Source organism: Dendrobates tinctorius, unplaced genomic scaffold (assembly GCF_039654945.1).
Source record: "Dendrobates tinctorius isolate UK_male_01 unplaced genomic scaffold, ASM3965494v1 ptg000011l, whole genome shotgun sequence".
In the NCBI taxonomy this organism is placed as follows: Eukaryota; Metazoa; Chordata; class Amphibia; order Anura; family Dendrobatidae; genus Dendrobates; species Dendrobates tinctorius.
In genome coordinates this window covers 35,140,686-35,157,462 of record NW_027361679.1, presented here as the reverse complement: position 1 = coordinate 35,157,462, position 16,777 = coordinate 35,140,686, and the positions used below count along the sequence as shown (strand labels likewise).

The window sequence follows — 16,777 nt, the reverse complement described above, 5'->3', positions numbered from 1 at the left end:
GGGAAGTCCTTCCCTCCATGACACATATATATCAAATGTTGGGAAAGGGTTAAAAGAAGACTTTGTTAAAAAAAAATAAATAATAATTTCTCAACATTTCTTGATACACTGCTATAACTCTGAATAATAAACTCGACATAAAACAATTCCATATTATTCTCCTATTATATAAGAAAAAGGATAGTTACTGCTACTATACAAGTAAATAGGCAAGACAGGAAACCACATGGGAGGCTCACCCTCTCCTTCTCCAAATCGTCCCTCATCTGCTGATGTTCATGCTCAGTAAGCTCCTGGTCCCCATCTTGGTCATATTTAGCAAAAATTGCCTCAATTTCTGCATCTGTGTGGCCTTTCCTGAAAGACAAATGTAGACTTTCTAGAAAAGGAATTCTGTAATTGATATTGAACAGGTATCTTTTTACCAAGCCAGTTTTTAAAAAATAAACTTAAAAGAAATATATACTGTGTATAATAATATAATATAATTTTTTTATATATACAGTGGGGGGGAAAATGGGAAAATAAGAGGATTGCAATTTTTACTGTAGGTACACTTCAACTGTGGGAGACCATCTAAAAAAAAATACAGAAAATCACATTGTATGATTTTTACATGATTAATTTGCATTTTATTGCATGAAATAAGTATTTGATTCAATAGAAAAACAGAACTTAATAATTGGTACACAAACCTTTGTTTGCAATTACAGAGATCAGATGTTTCCTGTAGATCTTGACCAAGTTTGCACACATTGCAGCAGGGATTTTTGCCCACTCCTCCATACAGATCTTCTAGGTCTTGTGGCTGTCACTGGGCAACATTGAGTTTCAGCTCCCTCTATAGATTTTCTATTGGGTTCAGGTCTGGAGACTGGCTAGACCACTCCAGGAATATAAAATGCTTCTTATGGAGTCACTCCTTAGTTGACCTGGCTGTGTGTTTCGAGTCATTGTCATGATGGAAGACCCAGAAATGACCATCTTCAATGGTCTTACTGAGGGGAGGAGGCTGTTGGCCAAAATCTCGAGATACATGACCCCATCCATCCTCCCTTCAATACGGTGCAGTCATCTTGTCCCCTTTGCAGAAAAGCATCCCAAAACTATGTTGTTTCCCCATCATGCTTCACGGTTGGGACAGTCCTTGGGGCTGTACTCATTCTTCTTCTTTCTCCAAACTTGGTGACTGGAGTTGATGCCAAAAAGTTCTATTTTGGTCTCATCTGACCACATGACCATCTCGCATGGTTCATCCAGAAGGTCAATGGCCAATTTCAAACTGGCCTCCCCATTGTTTGTAGGTGGAAAAAATTGCAATATTGGCAGTGTATCAAATACTTAATTTCCTCACTGTATATGTGGTTTCCCTCACTAAGGGGTCCTGATATTTCTACCCACATAATACAGGTATATCGTCAACAGAAGCTGCACTCTTAATTCTATAATTTGCCATATATGAATTGGACAGTGCAGGAACACTCACACACTTGTCAAGTGTCCAAGCACAACACTTGTGATGAGTGAAGTGTCAGAAAAAGCCGGTGGGAATAGGATCCAGATACATTTATTTATAAGTTGATGTCGACTATTTCTGTACTGAGAAAGGAAACATTTTACGCTGCTATTTTTAATATTACACTTTAAGGAATAATAACAGATGTGTTTGCTATAAAAGTTTTTGAACATCTCAATTTTTATCAACTAAAAAAATTCCAATAGAAATAATAAATAAAATATCCTGAAATAACACAGTATTCCTCCAGAGACTACAGCATAATTAAATATGCAATATTAGGTTAGAATAGGGTTTAAAATAAACTCACCCTTTCAAGTCCTGGCGTAGTTCATCAAAATTAAGTTTCCCCCCTCCTTGTCGTAGGCTTTCGGATATATCATCCACTGCAGTTTTCTTGAGCTTCAGCTTCACCATTGCTTTACTGCAACCCTGTAATTAATACGCACATGTGACTACTATATACGAAAAATATGTAATATACCACATTTAGATGAATGAAACCACAGCAGAAGTCACTGCAATAAATCTGCCACATGTGATTATACCATTATGGTCAGTTTCCCACATCCTTGAATCGTAGTTTGACATCTATGGACTGGCTTGTGGGTCTCCTGACCTGAATTTAACATATATGGCTACAGGGCTGCAAAGTTGTGGTGAGAGGACCCATGGCTAGACTTGGACCGTGATATATGGATGTGTGAAACCGGCCTAAAGCTCGGCTGATCGTGAAGAAGGCATCAATTAAGTACACCCAAACAGCGGCTATCGCTCAGCAGTTTACACCAGTGGTCCCCAACCTTTTTTGCACCAGGGACTGGCTTCAAGCAAGACCATTCTTCCATGGCCTGGCAAGGCGGGGATGGAGGTGTGGCACGGGCGGGGCTTTGTCATAAGGGGCGGGGCTATGGACGGGGTTGTAGTTTAGTAGTGCATACTTATCATTTAATGCTAACATTTATAATGTTAATGTGACTCAACTCACCATAGGTTTTGAATTAGTGGGAGCACCGGGCTTGTTTCCCTGTATCAGTGGGAGCCGTGGGCTTGTTTTCCTGCAACAAGACTGTCCCATCTAGGGGTGATGGGAGGCAGCGACACCCTTGTATGCATGGCTCCGCTCCCACCCTTGTATGCATGGCTCCACTCCCACCCTTGTATGCATGGCTCCGCTCCCACCCTTGTATGCATGGCTCCGCTCCCACCCTTGTATGCATGGCTCCGCTCCCACCCTTGTATGCATGGCTCCGCTCCCACCCTTGTATGCATGGCTCCGCTCCCACCCTTGTATGCATGGCTCCGCTCCCACCCTTGTATGCATGGCTCCGCTCCCACCCTTGTATGCATGGCTCCGCTCCCACCCTTGTATGCATGGCTCCGCTCCCACCCTTGTATGCATGGCTCCGCTCCCACCATTGTATGCATGGCTCCGCTCCCACCATTGTATACATGGCTAGGCTCCCCTGTCCTCCCCCATCATACTTACCCTCACACCGTCGCTGAACTTCCCTGCATCTCTATCCTGGCGCGTCAGCTTCTGCCTGTGCGGAGCGGTCATGTAGTACCGCTCATTAAGGTCATGAATATGGACGCCACGCCTATGGGAGTGGCGTCACGTCCATATTCATGATCTTAATGAGCGGTACCACGTGACCGTTCAGCACTGGATGAAGCTGCCACGCCCGACAGGGATGCAGGAACTGAGGGTGAATATCGATGTCTTCTGGAAGCCGGCGGTTGCAGCTGTCACTACAGTGCTACAGCCGCCGGCTCCCCTTGTGTCCAGCATTCTGAGCCGTGGCTCCGCAGATCGGCAACAGCACTGCAACGGCCCAGTCCTGGGCCGCGGACTGGTGGTTGGGGACCCCTGGTTTACACCATAATGGACAATATGTTATTATGCCATAAACTGATAGAGACCAGAGCGTAATGTTAAAGCACCGCTCCGTGTTTTTTTTATTTTGCCCCTAGTCTCATACCTACCCACCGCAGTCTTCATCTTCTATCACCCACACTCCCAGCAGTGTCCGGCAGTTAGTGCCCTACCGGATCTAACTGCAGCAAGCCGGAGGTCAATTCTCAATGCAAGGCTACGAGAGCCTCGGTCTGGTTCTTATAGACTTAAATTGAGTACTTGTGACTGTTACTTCCTGCTAGTTAGAAGTGGTGGTCACAAGATGGCACTGCGGGACTGAAGCGGTGCCGATAAAAGGTGAAGATGCTGGTGGGTGAGAATAATACTACGGTCAGGGACTATATTTTCAGTGCTGGAGTGGTGATACTGATCTAACAAAAAGCTGGAGTGGTGCTTTAAAGATTTGTTTTTATCAGGTTATATGAATATCAGATATGTGCGTGTAACTGGAGTGAAATATCTCTCGTTATACTGATTAATCCATAAAGAATTAGCCAATTCTTGGTAGTGCATTTATACACACCCTCTACCACTAGGGGGAGATAATGGGGAGATCCTGGAACCTTATAGAGATAATTCTTCCATTGTGTTACTAGGGTCTTTACTGACCCCAGATGTAATTTTAGAGGTTGCCCCAAATCTTTACTGTATTTAAACCTGGTCAGTAAAGTTCCTAAAGCTAGAAGAGAGCAGGAGACCGATGTGTCAAGTGTCACATGTTGGTTAATGCCAAATTTTTGTCCAAATTGTGACTTTTGTTTTGTGCATCCTAAAAAATAAACATGCGGCATAAATGCATTTGTTTATCACCTTGAAAAGGAAGCCGCCATGTTATATTAACTCTTTATATGCAGGTTAATAGCGTTACAATGCTGTGAACAGGTGCAAGCAGTCACGACTATTCAATATAACCAAGAAAATACAGCTGTAGTCCGAAATGCTATAATATGCAAGCGCTGAATATATGAAATTAGAACTGCATTACTGCTATAGAAAATATGTTTAACCCCTTACTGCCATGTGACGTTCTATCCCGTCCATGTGCCCTGGGACTTAATACCCAGGGACGGGATAGTACGTCACAGCGATCAGCGGCGCCCACGTGGTGAGCGCCGCTGATCGCGGCCGGGTGTCAGCTGATTATCACAGCTGACCCCCGGCACAATGTGTCAGGGGCGGTCATGGACCGCCCAACATGAACGCGGTGTACCGGGGGTTAAAGGGAAGCATTGGCAGGGAGGGGGCTCCCTCCGTGCTTCCCTGAGCCCCCCACAGCAGCGCAATGTGCAGCGCTGCTGCGGGGGGCTCCATCCTTGCAGGTCCCTGAATCCAAGATGGCGACGGGGACCTTCGGGGGGGCCTGCAGGGAGCTGGCTTCCTCATGCCTGCAAAGCACAGGCAAGGAGGAAGCCTGTGTAGTGCCTGTGACAGATCGCTGATCTGTCACAGTGATCTGTGATGTGACAAATCAGCGATCTGTCACAGGACAGTGATGTCCCATCTGAGACAATGCAATAAAATTAAAAAAAATAAAATAAAATCGCTAAATTAAAAAAAAAAAAAAATATTCCCTAATAAATTCATTTTTTGGAAATAAAAAAAAAACCCAATAAAAGTACACATATTTGGCATCGCCACGTCCGTAACGACCCGCCCTGTAAAACTGTCCCATTAGTTAACCCCTTTAGCGAACCTCTTAAAAAAATAAAAAACGAAGCAAAAAATAATGATTTATTATCATACCGCCAAACAAAAAGTGCAATAACGCGCGATCAAAAAGACGCATATAAATATCCATGGTACCACTGAAAACGCCATATTGTCCCGCAAAAAACGAGCTGCCATACAGCGTCATCAGCGAAAAAATAAAAGTTATAGCTCGCAGAATAAAGCGATGCAAAAATAATTATTTTTTATATAAAATTGTTTTCATTGCATAAAAGCGCCAAAACATAAAAAAAGACATAAATGAGGTATCGCTGTAACCGTACTGACCCGAAGAATAAAACCGCTTTATCAATTTTACCGCAGGCGGAACGGTGTAAACGCACTCCCCCCAAAAGAAATTCATGAAACGCTGGTTTTTGTTCATTCTGCGTCCCAAAAATCAGAATAAAAAGCGATCAAAAAATGTCACGTGCCCGAACATGATACCAATAAAAACGACAACTAAGACCTCACATGACTCTGTGGGTCAAAATACGGAAAAATTATAGCTCTCAAAAATAAATAGTAAATCAAACCCCCGTTATCACCCCCTTAGTTAGGGAAAAATAATAAAATTAAAAGAAAATGTATTTATTTCCATTTTCCCATTAGGGCTAGGGTTAGGGCTGAGATTAGGGTTAGGGGTGTGTTGGGGCTAGGGTTGGAGTTAGAATTGGGGGGTTTCTACTGTTTGGGCACATCAGGGGCTCTCCAAACGCAACATGGCATCTGATCTCAATTCCAGCCAATTCTGCATTGAAAAAGTCAAATGATGCTCCTTCCCTTCCAAGCTCTGCCATGCGCCCAAATAGTGTTTTACCCCCACATATAGGGTATCAGCATACTCAGGACAAATTGCAAAACAACTTTTGGGGTCCAATTTCTCCTGTTACCCTTGGTAAAATAAAAAAATTGGGGACTAAATGATCATGTTTGTGGAAAAAATACGATTTTTTTATTTTCATGCCCTGGCATTATAAACTTCTGTGAAGCACTGGGGGGGTTCAAAGTGCTCACCACACATCTAGATAAGTTCCTTAGGGGGTCTAGTTTCCAAAATGGGGTCACTTGTGGGGGGTTTCCACTGTTAAGGTACATCAGGGGCTCTCCAAAAGCAACATGACACCGGCAGACCATTCCATCAAAGTCTGCATTCCAAAACGTCACTACTTCCCTTCCGAGCCCTGACATGTGCCCATACAGTAGTTTTCTCCCACATATGGGGTATCAGCGTACTCAGGACAAATTGGACAACAACTTTTGGGGTCCAATTTCTCCTGGTACCCTTGGGAAAATAAAAAAATTGGTTACTAAAAGATCATGTTTGTGGAAAAAATACGATTTTTTTAATTTTCACGCCCGGGCGTTATAAACTTCTGTGAAGCACGGGGGGGTTCAAAGTGCTCATCACACATCTAAATAAGTTCCTTGGGGGGTCTAGTTTCCAAAATGGTGTCATTTGTTGGGGGTTTTCACTGTTTTGGTACATCAGGGGCTTTCCAAACGCGACATGGTGTCCGATCTCAATTACAGCCAAAAACGTCAAATGGCGCTGCTTCCCTTCCGAGCTCTGCCATGCGCCCAAATAGTGGTTTACCCCCACATGCGGTGTATCAGCGTACTCAGGACAAATTGCACAATAACTTTTAGGGTCCTGTTACCCATGGAAAAAAAAAATTGGGGGTGAAAAGATCATTTTTGTGGAGAAAATATGATTTTTTAATTGTACCGATGTACGTTATAAACTTCTGTGAAGCCATTGGTGGTTCAAAGTTCTCACCACATATCTAGATAAGTTCCTTGGGGGGTCTAGTTTCCAAAATGGGGTCACTTGTGGGGGGTTTCCACTGTTTAGGTACATCAGGGGCTCTCCAAACGTGACATGGCGTCTGATCTGAATTCCGGCCAATTTTGCTTTGAAAAAGTCAAACAACGCTCCTTGCCCTTCCCTTCTGAGCTCTGACATGCGCCGAAAGAGTGGTACCCCCCACATATCAGGTATCAGCGTACTCAGGACAAACTGCACAATAACTTTTGCAATCCAATTTCTCCTGTTACCCTTGGTAAAATAAAGAAAATTGAACCTGAAGTATTTTTTTTGTGAAAAAAGTTAAATGTTCATTTTTTTTTTTAAATATTCAAAAAATTCCTGTGACGCACCTGAAGGGTTAATAAACTTCTTGCATGAGGTTTTGAGCATCTTCAGGGGTGCAGTTTTTAGAATGGTGTCACTTTTGGGTATTTTCTATCATATAGACCCCTCAAAGTGACTTCAAATGTGATGTGGTCCGTAAAAATAAAAATGGTGTTGCAAAAATGAGAAATCGCTGGTCAATTTTTAACCCTTATAACTTCCTAACAAAAAAAAATTTTGGTTCCAAAATTGTGCTGATGTAAAGTAAACATGTGGGAAATGTTATTTATTAAGTTTTTTGTGTGCCATATCTCTGTGATTTATGGGCATAAAAATTCAAAGTTGGAAAATTGAGAAATTAAAAATTTTCGCCAAATTTCCGTTTTTTCACAATTAAACGCAAGTTATTTGAATGAAATTTTACCACTAACATGAAGTACAATATGTCACGAGAAAACAATGTCAGAATCACAGGGATCCATGGAAGCGTTTCAGAGTTATTACCTCATAAAGGAACAGTGGTCAGAATTGTAAAAATTGGCCCGGTCATGATCGTGCAAACCACCCTTGGGGGTTAAAAATGTTAAAACATAGTCATGAAGGCTTCCACCTGTTCACACTTGAGTTATTTTATCTGGAGGTGTGGGTCATTTCTTTTATTTTTGTGCTCAAACAATCTGATTAAGGGCTCCAGCAGACATTCGTGGAGCTTGGCCCGATCTCATACCGCAATACACGGACAGGGTACGGTTCTCCAGACCGGAGCGTGACAAATACTTATATTTATGTAGGCTGTCACGCTTAGGGGGTCCATGCAATAGCGGTCCCATGCTTGGACGTCTTCATGAGCCCTAACACATGGGTCCCTAATACAGCACCGACTCCTTCTACTCGTATTACAGTAAATAATAACATTAGAAACTCTTACCTTTTTAATAAGATCGGCCAGTTCCATTTCACTCTTTTGCTGAGCCATGTCAGTTTTTACTTCTGAATAGGTGTCACTGATGATGGCCAAAAACATGTTCTGTTAAAATACAAACAGTATTTAATAACACAAACGCACATTTTTACAGAGTCACAGATATTAATACTAGTATCCTGGATTCTGCGCATAACAAGAGATCTGCAGATGTGACAATCGCAATGTCCATCCTCAAATGTGAAGAAGCATTTGTGGGCCTCAGGCATTTCATCTTTACACTTGTGAACTAGTGATGAGGGAATGTGCTGGGATGAGGTGTTACCTGAGCTTGCTCGGGTGCTAACCAAGGATCGTGCTTGAATAATTTGTGCGAGCCCCCACAGCTGCATGTCTCACGGCAGTTCGAAAGCTGCATCACCTGCAGAGATTGCCTAACAAACAGGAAATCCGAGCATGTGTTGCGGCTATCGAACAGCCGCTAGACAGGCAGTTGCGGGGGCTCGCACAAATTATTTGAGCACGATCCTTGGTTAGCACCTGAGCAAGCTCAGGTAACACCTTATCCCAGCATATTCGCTCATCACTATTGTGAAAAGGCAACACAGGAACTGAAAATTTTGGACTTTTCATCTGTTTTAATGGTCAAGGAAAAACAACCATAAGAAAATCTTTTTTAAATGACTAAAAGGTCAAGGTCAGACAAGGGTACTAAAAATTCTCCAATTTCCATCCAGAAAACTTGTGATCATTTTCATCACTATCGTCATGCATGGGTTATCAGTGTGTCCTTATTTTTCGTCCGTGTGCCTCACATTTTTATACATCAATATTTTTTAAATATTTGTGATCAAGTACAGTTTTCTAGGTTAATAATGGCGATATATCCATTAAAATCTGATGCTATACAGATAATCCATATGGGGATGTGTTTGGTTTTTTTTTTTGCGCAACCATAAAATTGTAACGAGAACAGTGAGTGCTGTGATTTTTTGTCACACAGACACTCACTCCATGTGAGGAAACGGTCATCTGAACAGCCCTATTGAATTACATTGGTCTGATTTTTACTCGGACAGCACACGCCCGTCGAATACGCTTGTCTGAACAAGGCCTGACACCGACGTCACAAAGTATAGCTACCAAACCAGTATACAGGAGCTTACAATTAAAATATGATCACAATGGCCTAGCATTGGTCATAGATAAAATAGCAGAATAAACTGACTGATGACATCGACAAAGAGATAATGAAATAATGTTAAATAAACAAAAAATGTCACTAGATGGGAAATGTAAGAAATAATATAATTCACATACCAAAAGGATGAAGAACATAAAGAACACAAAAGATGTAAAATAAATGGGCCCCAAGATTCGATTTGCTTCCTCAATCTCAGTGAAGTTGAAATCTCCCAAAAGAATACGAAACTGAGTAAAACTAAAAGAAACAGTCAATAAAGTTCAATTAGATCAGGTTCTACAGCTAATAGCCACTTTACATCTCATGTGATTTATGGTTGGTCACTGAAAAAAAGAAAAATAAATTGTACCAGTCTACAAGAAGCCCAGATAGCTGAGCCCTCACATACACAGACTAATGGCAGCAAAACCTATTGATAATGATGGGTTTGGTCAACAGGGTCATGTGTATGTGTATGGGGGCCCCGGACCGATGATTGTTGGGGAAGTGAATGACCTGGCATGTCTGATTTCGGACTGGCGAACCTTTTTTTCCTTAGATAAGCCGCCAGCAGCAATGTCTGGAACATAGAGCACACAGGAGCACTTGGCAGAGCGAGTGCGATCCTATGTAGGGGGGAGACGGACAAGATGATTGCTGGGGTCGAATGATTGGAAGAACCATCGCTTCCCAACAGGCATAAAGTGGGGCTTAAGTCTTAGGACACCGTTTTAAGGGCTTCAAAACTCGGACAGATATTTGTAGACCCTGTTCGCACAGTTTTCAAGGGTTATGAAGGGGTCCACAAGCATTTTTGCTTTCAAAGTCTTTGACTTTTTAAAAAGTTGCATGAAATTTCTATTTGGTACCAGACAGAAGAGCACAGTAGAAAATGCTGATATAATGAACACCGAATAGGATGGAATCATGACAATTGAGTGAGCAGTGGGTGGTCCAGTGGTGGCAAAACTGAAAAGAGAAGCAATAAAAATTTTGATATAATTTCACACAAAACCCCTAAAATGGCCCAGACAAAATTGTTGGCACCCTCAACTTAGATCCATGGTTGCACACCATTTGGAATAAATAACTGCAATCAATTGCTTCCTATAACCATCAAGTTTCTTACACCTCTCAACTGGAATTTTGGACCACTCTGCTTTTGCAAACTGCTCCAGGTCTCTCATATTTGAAGGGTGCGTTGTCCCAACAGCAATTCTAAGATCTCTCCAAAGGTGTGGACTCATTGATGGCCACTTCAGGACTCTCCAGTGCTTTGTTTCCCACCATTTCTGGGTGCGTCTTGAAGTATGATTGGAGATCATTGTCTTGCTGAAAGACCCACGATGCAAACACAGCTTTCAGACACAGGCCACTACATTGTGACCCAAAATAGGGATTTTTGTGTACTCACCATAAAATCCTTTTCTCCGAGCCAATCATTGGGGGACACAGACAGTGGGTGTTATGCTGCTTGCCACTAGGAGGACACTAAGTAAACACAGAAAAAAGTTAACTCCTCCCCTGCAGTATACACCCTCTCGCTGGCTGGGAATTCCCCAGTTCGGTGAAAAAGCAGTAGGAGCATTAAAGAAATGACAATAACCATAACTCCTTCAAAACCTAAGAATGCTACAGTGAGCCAATAGGCGAAACAGGGTGGGTGCTGTGTCCCCCAATGATTGGCTTGGAGAAAAGGATTTTACAGTGAGTACACAAAAATCCCTATTTCTTCTACGCCTCATTGGGGGACACAGACAGTGGGACGTCCTAAAGCAGTCCCTGGGTGGGGAACATACAACTGCTAATACCCCATGTACCACAGACTCAACACTGTGGTACTGCCGATTGCAGGATGCGTCTGCCAAGAGCTGCATCCGCAGAGGCCTGAGAATGAATTTGGTAATGTTTGTAAAGGTATGCAGGCTGGACCAAGTCGCAGCCTTGCAGACAGGCCTGAGAATGAATTTGGTAATGTTTGTAAAGGTATGCAGGCTGGACTAAGTCGCAGCGTTGCAGACCTGTTCTGCCGACGCCTGGTGCCGAATGGCCCAAGAGGCGCCCACTGAGCGGGTAGAATGCGCCTTAATCCCTGCTGGGACAGGCGTGTCCCTGACACGGTAGGATTCCTGAATAGCCTAGCAAATCCACCTGGCTATCGTGGTCTTTGAAGTGGCTAGACCTTCCTATGCCCCTGTGGAAGTATGAACAGGGCATCTGACTTGTGGAAGGGAGCCATCCGCGAGATGTACTGTCTCAGAGCCCTAACCACATCCAGGGTGTGGAGGGCCCTCTCAACTCAATGGACTGGTGCTGGACAGAAGGAAGGCAAAACAATTTCTTCATTGAGATGAAAAGAAGACACGACTTTGGGCAGGAAAGATTGGGATGTCCTGAGAGCTGCCTTGTCCTGTTGAAAAGTCAGGAACGAAGGACGGCAGGACAGGGCCGCCAATTCTGAATCTCGTCTGATTAACGTAATTGCCGCTAGAAAGACCACCTTCCAAGAGAGAATAGCTAGTGGTACATCCTGCAGTGGTTCGAAAGGAGCCTCCTGTAAAGGCTCTGAGAACCAAGTTAAAGTCCCATGATTCTAATGGCCCATAATATAGGGAGGCGCCACATGGGAGACTCCCTGAATGAATGTCTTCACCTGAAGTTTGGTGGCAATTTTGCGTTGGAATAGCACTGACAAGGCTGAAATCTGGCTCTTGAACGAACTAAGCGCGAGGCCTGACGTTAATCCGGATTGTAAGAATTCCAATATGGAAGGAATAGAAAACACCAGTGGGGATTTGCCATGGTCCTTGCACCACGAGAAGAAGGTTCTCCAGGTGCAGTGATAAATGCGCATGGACACGGGCTTCCTACATTAATCATGGTGGAGGTCACATCGGGAGAAAAACCAGCCTGTGCTAAAATCCAGGATTCAACGGCCACGCCGTCAAAGACAGGGCCCCAGAGTTCTGGTGGTAAATCGGGCCCTGTGAGAGTAGATCCATGCGATCTGGAAGTCGCCAGGGAACGTCCGCGACTAGTTGTACTAGTTCTGCGTACGATGGCCGGCGCGACCAATCTGGCGCGACTAGGATCACTGGTACTCCCTCTGCTCTAATTTTTCGAAGAAAAAAACGCATACCAGCCCAGAAGACTGGCGTCAATGGTCGCCACCGACCGTCGTACTGGGAGAAAGAACTTCCCTTAACTCATGGAGGATTTCAGTGTCCCCCGCTTGGGGGCTCGTCTGACCCGCAGGGACAGAAGGAACCGGCGGTCCAGGGAGAACGGGTTCTTGTCCCAAGTTAACAGCAACGCATGTTGTAAAGGACCACCGAGAACTATCATGCTGAAACGTATGGAGTGAGAAACTGGTCGGGAAAGAGTCCGCGCTGCCTGTTGTAAGGCTCGGGCCTTTTCTGGAGGGAGAATGACCAACCCGCGGGAAGTGTCCCAAGATCATTTCCAAAAAGGAAATCTGCACCGGGGGAAGACTTTTCAAGTTTATCTTCCCACCCAGGCAAGAAAGTGTATTTACTGTGATATCCACGGATTCATCGCAGGCTGGAAGGGACAGGCCCTTGATCAGCAGGTCATCCAGATACGGCAGTACCACCACTCCCCGAACGTGTAGAATGGCCATGACAGCTACCATGACCTTGGTATAGACCCTGGGGGCGGTGGCGTCCAAAGGGCAAGGCAACGAACTAGAAGTGTTTCTCTTGAATTGCAAACTGCAGGAACTGCTGGTGAGACGGGCAAATCGGAATGTGATGGTAAGCATCTTTGATACCGATGAATGATAGGGACACTCCCTTTTACATGGAGGCGACAACCGATCGGAAGAATTCCATTCGGAATTGCCGTACCATGACAAACTGATTTAACAGCTTAAGGTCCAGTGTGGGCCGCATTGTTCCTTACTTCATTGGAACCACAAAGAAAGGTTTGAATAAAAAAAAAAAAAAAAAAAAAAAAAAAAATTGCTGAGCCAGTTGTCTTGTGGGACCGGAAGGGTGACTCCATCCCTTTGCGGCGCATGAACGGCCCGAAGGAAGGCTGTGACTGAATGACAGCAGACGGCCGCCTATTTTGTCGGTGTCTGCCAGATACCACAACAAGTCATTGAGTAGAGGATCTATGGGATCTACTCTCCTAGATCCAGATGCTCTTGGCCTGGGTTTCCAAGAGAGGTTAGGTCTGTGAGAGACCTGGGAACCTCTGTCTCCATGCGGGGACCGACCTGATCTGGAAGAGAAGGTTGTGGAAGACCAGCTGGAGCTGTTGCGAAAAGGTCGAAAAACGAGTCAGCTGTTGATTCCGAAAACGGACGGGCAGCCCCTTGTTGGGGAAGAAATCTACTCTTTCCCCCGGAAGTGTCAGAAATGAGCTGGTCTAGTTTTTCCCCAAACAGGCGACCAGTTTGATGATAGGACAGAGAAGTCATTGATCTCTTGGAGATGGAATCTGCCCGCCAGTCGCGTAGCCATAGGGGTCTTCTGATGGAGACTGCATTAGCGGTTGCCTTAGCAGCGCAATTAGCGGCATCTAAAGAGGCGTCTACTACAAAATCTGCGTAAATTATTTGCTTGGAAACACTGGTTGTCCTTAGCCACTCAAGTCACCGTGAAAGGGAAAATAGCCGCTCCTGAAGCTCCAAAAAAACGAACGAGCGAGGTACAGGAGGATCCACCGAGGGGGACTGTAACCAATCCTTCATTAGATCTAGAGCAAAGGGGTATTTAGCCTCAATAGTCTTTTGCCCTGTGAACCGTTTATGTGGTCGGTTCCTACGTTTCTGGACAATGTCTGTAAACTCCGGATGGCTGGCAAATACCCTGCGTCCACGTTTAGTCTTGTTAAAGGAGATAACGTGTTCTGGAGTGGAAATATTCTCCTCGACCAACGTCAGAAACTTGTTGACTGACTCGGTAAGAGAATCAAGCAACTCATGGACATTTGGGGGATTCTGAGGGACTGACGTGTCAGACTCGAATTCAGAGTCATGTTCTCTGTGAACATTAGGAGAGGGAAAGCGAGGCAGAACTCGCCGATGCTGAAGTGCGAGCGTGACTAGGGGACGTGTCATGGGTTCGCTTTCTAGAGACCGAGGATCCCTTGAACGAGCATGGCCCCTGCTGTTGGACGGTTCCCGGCCGTCGCGAAAGCCCTCCTCAGGCGGTAAAGACGCGTTCTGACTTAAAGAGGATTCCCGGAGGAAGTCTATAGCCTTGGACAGTGACTCCACAGACCGTGACAAGGACGCAGCCCACTCAGGGGAAATAAAGGAAGGGAACACCTTGCAGTGGCGGCGGATGGCGTTTTAGCGCAAGCCGGGCCGCAATCCGTGCATAGCGGATTCGTCTAGGCACTGGGCAAGACAGTCTTGTGGTACAAGCGGTAAAGAACGCAGTGTGCTTCTTAGTAGCCCCCATTTTGCCTTTTTAGATTGAGACATAGTGCCTGAAAAGGTTACAAGCAGAGCCTGGGCTGCAGCTGCAGGGAATGTGCAGAGAAGGGGTTAAGCTTTGCTCTGAGGTAGATGCAGCTTACCCGCGGTCCTGATGCTGTGTCCCTGGGAAGAATATCGGTGGACCTGTAGCATCATCAGATGCTGTCCATCCGTGCGCGCACCCCCCGCAGCCGTCACAGAGCCCAAGGGGCAGAGGTTAAGGACATGGCCCCTGAGACTAGCAGGGCGCCTCTTGTACAGAGCGAGAAGCGCCAAAGATGTGGGCGGCGGCGCTAACGATGGGCGGCGCTATGTAAATTGCAGCCTACTAGGCCAAAAAGCCGGAGACTAAATTTTTGGGCCTACCCGCGGCGAGCGCCGGGTGAAGCTGGGAGCGGGGGGCCACGACGGGGCGCTGGTATACCACCACTGAGACTAGGTCAGCGCTTCTCCCAGGGACCAGGACCCGAACCCATACCTCCAATCCGGTGTTTGCGCCAGCTGCGCTGTCCAGGAGCCTGCAGATTTCATCCCATCACAGATCCTGAGGTAAAAAAGCTCCCGGGCGATGTAGCAGAGCCGGAGGAGTTGTTAAAGGGGTATACCTCAATCGATCCACCCTATGGGCAGGGGGATGGAGAGGCTATGGGGTTGATTCAGGGCATCCAAAGCGCTCCACAAGTTCTCCATACACTCCGTGTGCTCCGCGCTTGCCCTCGTATCCGTGTGGGGAGACCGGGACCGTAAAGGAAACGTCGCCCAGAAGAATCAGGTATGCCCCAGTCCTCGCAAGAAAGTGTACGGGAAATGTACTCCGCGTGCTCACCTGTTGTTGGTTCGGGGGAGAGCGGGCCGTTGAAAGGAACAGTCGCCCCCTTCACTGTTACAAAATAAAAATTTACAGAAAATTCAAAAATGAAAATAAAAACGGTGGGGTCTGAAGTCAGACCCAATTGCCTCCTACAGACACTAATCAAGAACTGGGGAATTCCCAGACAGCGAGAGGGTGTATACTGCAGGGGAGGAGTTAACTTTTTTCTGTGTTTTCTTAGTGTCCTCCTAGTGGCAAGCAGCATAACACCCACTGTCTGTGTCCCCCAATGAGGCGTAAGAGAAATCCTTTGGTAATCTTCAAATTTCATGATGCCTTGCACAGTAAAAAGGAGCCAGTGCCAAAGACAGCAAAACAACCCAAAAACATTTTTGATCCTCCACCATATTTGACTATAGGTACTGTTGTAAGCCTCATTCCGTTTTCAGCAAACAATAGAATGATGTGCTCATCTTTGTCTCATCTGTCCACAAGACGCTTTCCCAAAAGGATTTTGGCTAAGGCTGGTTTCACATTAGCGTTGAAACAACGCTGCGCACTGCGTCGGTAAGCCCCGCCCCGATCCGGCTCCCTGCCCGCCCCATCCGGGATCACCGCCTACTATCGCATTTGCACGCATGCGATCGGCGCACCCTATCTTTAGCATAGAGTGCGCAGATCATGCGCTGCCAGTGTGAACGTAGCGCGCTGCGCACTTTTGATGGTGCGCCGTGCGCGCCGAAATGCAACATGTTGCATTTCGGCGCGCATGGCGCACCGTCAAAAGTGCGCAGCACGCTACTTTCACACTGGCAGCGCAAGATCTGCGCACCCTATGCTAAAGATAGGGTGCGCCGATCGCATGCGTGCAAATGCGATAGTAGGCGGTGATCCCGGATGGGGCGGGCAGGGAGCCGGATCGGGGCGGGGCTTACCGACGCAGTGCGCAGCGTTGTTTCAACGCTAATATGAAACCAGCCTTACTCACATACATTTTGGCAAACTGCAGTCTAGCTTTATGTCTATGTGTCAGCAGTGGGGTTTTCCTGGTTCTCCTGCAATATTTCATTCAGATGTTGACATGATAGTTCCCGCTGACACGGATGCACCCTGAGCCTGCAAGACAGTTTGAATTTT

At 45.6% G+C, this 16,777-nt stretch overlaps 1 protein-coding gene across 2 annotated transcripts in view; it reads right to left on the bottom strand.

The window, feature by feature from the left end:
- The window catches only part of PKD2 (polycystin 2, transient receptor potential cation channel), a 112,268-nt gene that overhangs the window by 15,473 nt on the left and 80,018 nt on the right, over positions 1–16,777 (bottom strand). For both annotated transcript variants that reach the window (XM_073590812.1, XM_073590822.1), the window contains exons 9-12: positions 9,518–9,638; positions 8,204–8,302; positions 1,827–1,948; positions 240–357 (exon numbers count right to left, since the gene is read on the bottom strand). In XM_073590812.1, the coding sequence (XP_073446913.1) occupies positions 240–357; positions 1,827–1,948; positions 8,204–8,302; positions 9,518–9,638 (460 nt within the window). The remainder of the gene's footprint in view (positions 1–239; positions 358–1,826; positions 1,949–8,203; positions 8,303–9,517; positions 9,639–16,777) is intronic.